The sequence below is a fragment of the Phaethon aethereus genome, assembly GCF_964289735.1.
Source record: "Phaethon aethereus genome assembly, chromosome: 28".
Lineage (NCBI taxonomy): Eukaryota > Metazoa > Chordata > Aves > Phaethontiformes > Phaethontidae > Phaethon > Phaethon aethereus.
Genome location: NC_138604.1, coordinates 3,094,169 through 3,101,589, shown reverse-complemented (window position 1 = coordinate 3,101,589; position 7,421 = coordinate 3,094,169). Strand labels below are relative to the sequence as shown.

The following is a 7,421-nucleotide window of genomic DNA, read 5'->3' as shown; positions in this document are numbered from 1 at the left end:
CACCCCCCCCGGGACATTGGGGTCCCCTGCACCCCCCCCCGGGACACCGGGGTCCCCTGTCACCCCCCCCCGGGACATTGGGGTCCCCTGTCACCCCCCTCATGACGTCGGGGTCCCCTGTCACCCCCCCCGGGACACCGGGGTCCCCTGTCACCCCCCCCCGGGACATTGGGGTCCCCTGTCACCCCCCCCCGGGACATTGGGGTCCCCTGTCACCCCCTCCATGACGTCGGGGTCCCCTGTCACCCCCCTGGGACATTGGGGTCCCCTGTCACCCCCCCCATGACATTGGGGTCCCCTGTCACCCCCCCCGGGACATTGGGGTCCCCTGTCACCCCCCCCGGGACATTGGGGTCCCCTGTCACCCCCCAATAACATTGGGGTCCCCTGTCACCCCCCCCCGGGACACCGGGGTCCCCTGTCACCCCCTCCATGACGTCGGGGTCCCCTGTCACCCCCCTGGGACACTGGGGTCCCCTGTCACCCCCCCCATGACATTGGGGTCCCCTGTCACCCCCCTCATGACGTCGGGGTCCCCTGTCACCCCCCCCGGGACGTCGGGGTCCCCTGTCACCCCCCCCGGGACATTGGGGTCCCCTGTCACCCCCCAATAACATTGGGGTCCCCTGTCACCCCCCTGGGACACCGGGGTCCCCTGTCACCCCCCCATGCCGCCGGGGTCCCCCGTTTCCCCCCCTCCTGCCTGCAGGTGGCCCCCGTGCTCCAGGGACGCCGGGCTGGGGCACCCCAGGGTGCTGGGAGGGGGGTGTGGGGACACGCCGCTGCCCCCCAACTCGTGGGGGGGCCCGGGGGTGCTCCCGGGTGGGGGGCGGGAAGGACCCCCCAGCCTCGCCCCCAGGCCGGCGGTGGGTGGGATCGTCCCTTTGGGGGTGGCCCCCGCGCCCCCCTCCTTGCGGCAGCTTTGTTTTGGGGGGATTACAGCCCATTTGTGCGTTCCCAGCTCGTCCGGGCCCGTGCTCTTTGGGGGTGCCCCCCGGCTGTGGGGTGGGCCCGTGGCGCTGCTGGGCGGCGGGGGGGGTGCAACTCCCCAGCTGCTGGAGTCAGGGGATGCGCCGGCACCGTGTCCCCGTCCCCCGGGGCTGCGGCAGCAGCTCGGGGTGGGGCGAGCAGGTTTGGGGGGACGGGGGTACCCCACTACCCGCCCCCCCCAGCCCCCGTGGCGCTGGGCAACCCAAAAGCAGCAGCTCGGCACCGCCCCCCCCGCCCCCAAAGAAGGGGCGTGCCCAGGGGTTGCCGGGCCCTCACGGGACTCCGGGAGGTGGGGATTTCCCAGCGGGGCCCAAAACCGGCTGGAAAAGCGCCAGCGGGGCTGAGGCGGGGGGTGGGGGGGCTGGGGCAGCACCCGCTGTGGGGTGCCCCGTGGTTTGGTCCGGGGGGGGGGGCTGGGGGGGGGTCCGGTGTTCCCCCCCCCAGCCCCATCGGGGCTCCCCGCTGCGCCCCACAACCTGCTTTCGGCCCCAGAGCGGGGCCCGGCGCCGCCACGGGGAGCCACCGCACCGGGGGTGCGGGCAGGGGTGCGGGCAGGGGTGCGGGCAGGGGTGCAGGCGCTGCCTTTGTGGGGACGGGCAGGCCCAGGTTGTGCCGAAAGCTGCGGGATGCTCCGATCCCGGCTGCTCCCCATCCCTGCAGGGGTGCCCCCCGCCCCTCCCAATTCCCATCCCATCCCTGTCCTAGTCCCCATTCCCAGTCCCCAATCCCCATTTCCCAGTCCCTGTTCCCCATTAACAGTCCTATCCCCGTTCCCAGTCCCTGTCCCCCATTTTCATCTTCATTCCCAGTCCCTGTTCCCATTCCCAGTCCGCATCCCCATTCCTGGTTCCCATCCCCAGTTCCCATTCCCCATTCCCAATCCCATCCCAGCCCTGTCCCGTCTGCCCCAGCCCCGTTCCCCATCCCGGGACCTTTGGCCCAGTTGGGACCCGCGGGAAACCCGTCCGGAGCCAGCGCGGGCCCCACGCCAGGGCCCGGGCCGGCCGCCAGCTCGCTGCGCCGTGGGGCCGCGCCGTGGGGCCGCACCGTGGGGCCGCCCCCTCCGGGCCCTTCTCCTGAGGGGAAACAGCTTAAGTTTGGGGTCTGAGGGCGCAGCCCCCTTGGCCCTACGTGGCCTGCAGCGGGGCTGACCCTTGCCCCACTTGGAGGGCTGGCCGTGGGGCCGTGCCAGCCCCTCGGCTGCCGCCAAGTCGGGGAGGGGTGCGGGCGCGGGGCCAGGGTCAAGGTCAGGGTTGTTTTCCTCGGCAGTGCCCCGGCCTGTTCCAGCAACTTTCACCCACTTCCCCCCAAAACCGGGGCGGGGGGGGGCAGGCAACACACGGCCCCGCTGCGGGTCCCCCCTGGGGGCACACGGATACTGGGGGGACTGGGAGATACTGGGGGGATGTGGAAGACTCGGGGGACGTGGAGGGATCGGGGGGGTCTGGGGGTATTCGGGACCTGGAGCTGTTGGGGGGATGCAGAGAAACAGGGGCGACCTGGGGGTATCAGAGAAATGAGGGGGACCTGGAGGAATCGGGGGGACACAGAGGTACTGGGGGACCTGGGGTATCGGGGGGACGGGAGGTATTTGGGACCGGGAGAAATTGGGGACCTGGGGCTGTCAGGGGGACACGCGGGTATTGGGGTGCTGGAGAAATGGGCGGGACGGGGAGAAATTGGCGAGAAATGGGGGACCTGGAGGGACGTGGGGGTATCGGGGGGCCTGGAGGGGTCAGGGACATGGAGGTATCGGGGGGCCTGGGATACTGGGGGGTCTGGGAGAAACTGGGGACTGTTGTGGGGAACAACTGGGGGACAGGGAGGAACCGAGGCCTTGGGGCACATGGGGCATCAGGGGGATATTGGGGGACCAGGAGAAACTGGGGGGAACCGGGAGAACTCAGGGTGACCAGGAGCTGTGGGGTGCTCCCCTCCCCAGCCCTTACCCGCTGACCCCGCTCCAAGGTCAAGTTCAAGGGCAGGCACCCCGGGATGCAGAGAAGAGCCACGGTACAAAAGGAAACCTTTATTTTCCCTTTTCCCCCCCAGTACAAAACGGTACAAAACCAGTCGGAAGCTCTGCGGCGCCCGGCGGCTCCCCGGGATTCTGGGCATTACGGGAAGCGCCGAGCGGCTCCAGCGCCCGCGTTCCCGCCGTCGTTCGTTAACAAAAAAGTCCTTTTTTTGTGGGGCTGGAACCCGCCCCTCCGGAGGGCCTCCGCGGGGGCTGTCACGGCCCGAGTCCGGCGGGTCTTTCCGAAGACGTCGGGCCCTTCGGAAGGTCCAACACCCCGCGGGAGGGAACGCGAAAGACTCGAACCACCTCATCGCCTCGTCCACGCTGGCCGCGCCCCGCCAGCGGCGGCTCCTCCGGCAGCCGGCCCTTCGGCCCAGCCCCGCGTCGCCGCGAGGCGTCCGGCGCATCCGGAATGCGGGAAAAAAACATGAAAAGCGGGAGAGTTCAGGCGGGACTCGGCGCTCACTGCACGTTGTTGTTGGTGATGCAGGGGTCCACCTGCGGGAGGAAGAGAGTTAAACTCGAGCCTAAACCCCGCGGCAGCGGCGCTGCCGGCCTCCTCCTTCGGCCTCTTCCTCCTCCTCCTCACCTCTGTGTAGGTGGGCGGCGGCATGAACTTGAACTCCGGGGCGTACATGAAGATGGGGCTGTCGAAGCTGTCGGGCTCGTCCAGCAGCGGCGTGGTGGGGCTCTCCAGGCGGTGGTCTTCCGGCACAATGTCCAGGTAGCAGGGGGGAGCTGGGGAGGACGGGGGGACCGGTGAGCTCCACCTGCCTGTCCCCCCGACGCCCCTCTTAGCCCCCCCAAAACCTGTGGGGAGGGGGCGTTCCCACACGGCCCTCACCTTCCGGAGCGTCAGGGAGGTTCAAGTCCACCCAGCTCATCTCGGAGCTGGTCTGACTGGCCATGCTGGAGCTGCGGCTGCCGATGCCCGAGCGGCTGCCGATGACCAGGGGCAGCTCCAAGATGATCTTCTTGGAGCCGGGGACGCTGACGTAGATCTGCGAGGGCGAGAGGCGGCGGCGTGAGGCGAGAGCAGTCGCCCGCTAACGAAGCGAGGCGGCGTTAGCGGCGCTCCCACCCGCTCACCTGCAGGAAATACTCCACGCGCAGGATGTTGCAGCCCAGGATGGACGGTTTGAGCTTCTTGACGCGGATGGTTTTGCCCCGCCAGGACTCGGAGGTGCCCGAGATGATGTGGTTGCCTCGGACGCACGAGAGCTTCTGGGTGAAGACCTTGGTCTGGCCGTTGGCCAGGTAGGTGTGCTTGGCGACGATGGCCGCTTTGGGCACCACGATGCGGGAGCAAGTGTTCTCGAAGTCGGCGTTGATGCAGATCTCGTCACCTGGGGAGGGAAGGTTCGGGCCGTCAGACATCTGTGAGGGCTCGGGCGTCCGTCCCACGGCCCCCTCCTCCTCCTCCTCGCCTCCTCCGGGAGCGAGGGCAGGCGCTCACCTTCACAAAAGCCCTTCCTGTCGATGCGGGCGCTGACTGACACCCGCCCGTCGGGAATGAACATGCAGGACACCTTCTTCTCCTTCTTGGCAGCGACCGGGGACTGCGGGGACAGCAGGGCTGTTAGCCGGGGGAGCTCCCCTCCCGCTCCCCCTTCCTTCCTTCCTCCCTCCCCTCCCGCAATGCAAGCGCCTCGCTGCATCCCTCTCCGTTTCCACAAGGAACTAGGAGTTCTTAAGGACTCGGTACTTAATCCCCGCTCAGTGATAAAGCCTATTAGTGAGGAGTCTTAGGGCCAGAGGTCAGACTGACCCTGCCCAAGGGCTTCTCCAGTGCCCGCTGACCCCCCAGCCTCTCCGAGGGCAGTGGCGCTCACCAGCAGCTCCGGGGTGTTCACGTCCACGGGGTCCATCACCTCGAAGCGCCGCTTTATCTCCTGAGTGGGGAAGGACGGGCGCTCCAGGAAGGCCTTCACCCAGTAATCCACACAGCCATACTTTCCCTTGAAGGTGGTACCCAGGGGCCTGTGGACAGAGACGCTCATTAGACACAATCCAATTAGCGATTTAGTTTCACTGAGCAGGCAGCGTTTCGTCCGGCACTCACCCCTGGGGAAGCTCGAATCCGAATTTGTACTCGTACTTGTTGCCGGGTCTCAGGATTACGGAGCCGTCCCCGTCTGTCAGGAGAAAAGGGGAAGGGAAACATCAGCTGCAGCTCCACGAGTTGGTGGTTCTTCCTCCCTTCTGCTGCTGAAGTCAAGCGCCGCACGGGCTTTAGCCGCCTCCGCCTATCCCCCAGGACGGGCCCCAGAACCCAGCGTCTCCTCGACGCGGGGCAGCGCCGCTGGGGTCACCCTGCTCCTCCTTTCCGCATCCCCACCCGTGGCCAGGACAGCCCGTCCCAACGTGTGCCGGTCCCGGTTACCTCGCCACACCCCACCCTCCGTGTCCCGGGAGCCACCCGCACCCACTTCTCTCCCCCGTTATCTCCATGGCTTCACGTCACCCCTGTTTATCTCTGCCGGGTCCCTCTCTCGCCCTGCCCGGAGCCAGCCCAACAAGGCGGCCGGCTGATGGGAGCTCTCCGTGCCCAGGTGACTCCCTGCCACTCCCCGACCAGCGCCGGGACACCCGGCCAAGCCCAACTCCAGCGCTTGCTCCCCGCGGCCATAGGCCGTCGCTGCCTGTTCCGCCAGCCACACTGACACCCTACCGCTTCTGCCGGCTGTTCTTTTAGCCCCTGGCTTTCCAACTTTGAACCTGACTTAGCCAAGCCCTGCTGTCCTCTGACTGCTCAGGAGATTGCTCGTTTCTCCACCATCCGATCCCACCTTCGTCCCGCCGCCAGCCAAACACCACCACCCCTCGCCGCAGAACCAGCCCAGTCGACGCGTACCCCGAAGGGACGCAACCGGAGACTCGCTCCAGCCCCGTCCGAGACCGACCATCCAGAAAAGGTGCCCGTCCATGGCCACCGCCGTCAAGCCCCTTCCTCCCCACTGCCTTTTTGTTGCCGACCCAACTCCCTTCTCCCAGCCCCAGGGGCTCACCAATGGGCTGTTCCTCCAGGGTGAGGACGTCCTCAAAGCGCAGGTACTCCATCTCCTGCCTGCACTGCTGGGGGCCCTTGGCCCAGTTGACTTTGGCCACCCCGCAGGCCAGCACCTTGACGGCGCTGACGCGCGTCACCTCAGCCACCTCCACCAGCACGCGCCCAGCCACCTTCTCCCCACTGCAGTAGACCTTCTCGGGCTCGCTGAAGGCCATTGTGAAGGTCTTCACCTTCTTGAACATCACCATGGCTGAGGCGAGCGTGGGGCAAGAGCGAAGGGCAAGAACTTGCACAGGGCAAGAACTGCGGTTGGTTTGGTTTTATTTTTTTTTTTCCCTCCTCCCTGGGAGAGGGGAAAAAAAAAACCCTGAAAGGCTAATTTTAGTCAAAAAAGGGCAAGCGAACCCTTTGTTCGCAAGAGTGGCAGGCTAGAGGCAGTGCTGCTCCGCGATACGCCCGCTCCTCGCCGCTCGCTGCGCTCAACGCTTTGAGAGCGGCCCCCGCCGGCCGCGGCCTTTTATAGCCTCCGCCGCCCCGCCCACCCCCCGCCCGCGCCTGTTGATGCCAGGAGCGCCACGCCGAGGGCGCGTGGCCAGGCGTGCTGCTCGCGTGATCAGCGCCCCCATTGGCCGCCGCCGCCTTGTTTACAGACCCACCGACCAATCAGCGAGCCGGGTGAGGAGCGTGGACAGCGTGTGAAGGGGAGCAGAGCGTGTTCAAGGGGAACGGGGGGGGGACGGGCGGTGAGGGGGGATGGAGTGACAGCGCGGCGGACCAATGGGGAGCGAGGGCGGGCGGCGGCGGCGGCCAATGGCGAGCGGGGAACGGGATGTAATGTTCTCAGCCATGAGGGCGGGGGGGAGCTCTCTCAGGGTGCGTGCCCTGCCCAGTTTGGGACGTACTGGGTCGGGCCTGGCTGTACTGGGCGAACTGGGAGCGGGTTGACAGGGCTCCCCTCACCCCTCTGGGGCTTTCTTCCTCTTTCCTTAGCCGCCCCCCCTCCCCCCCGGGCACCCTTGGGCCATTTCCACAGCCCCCCCCCCCCCCCCCCAAGCCAGCGCCTGAGGCGTTTCCTCGCCTCCCCTCTGTGGTACCCCCCCCACCCGCCGTTATCTGAGGTAAAACCAGGACAAATTTGGGGTAGGGGATCGACGGTTGACCCTGGGGGCCTCCCCCCACCCTTCTGGGGTGTCGCGGTGTGTGGGGGAGCTTTCCGCAGGCCCCCGCCGCGTTTTGGGGAGCCTTCCCGCGTGCTCTCCCCAGAAATGCCCCTCTGGGCGTGCCGGGGACCCTTCCCTGGGGACCCTTCCCGAAAGGGCTCCTTCCAGCCAGCGTCCGGGGGGGGGAGAGCCAAGTCCGGCCGAGAAAACGTGAGGTAAACGTTTATTTTTAAGATGGCAA

The 7,421-nt window shown here is 67.5% G+C and overlaps 1 protein-coding gene across 1 annotated transcript; it reads right to left on the bottom strand.

Annotated features, from left to right (window-relative positions):
- Positions 1–3,331: 3,331 nt before the first annotated feature.
- Positions 3,332–6,367, bottom strand: TXNIP (thioredoxin interacting protein). The gene is made up of 8 exons (XM_082011625.1): positions 6,019–6,367; positions 5,073–5,145; positions 4,843–4,990; positions 4,467–4,569; positions 4,100–4,356; positions 3,855–4,011; positions 3,600–3,748; positions 3,332–3,508 (listed from the first exon to the last, which is right to left on the bottom strand). Exons 1-8 carry the CDS (start codon positions 6,266–6,268, stop codon positions 3,473–3,475), a joined length of 1,173 nt encoding a protein of 390 aa, XP_081867751.1. The 5' UTR covers positions 6,269–6,367; the 3' UTR covers positions 3,332–3,472.
- Between the last annotated feature and the right edge of the window lie 1,054 nt (positions 6,368–7,421).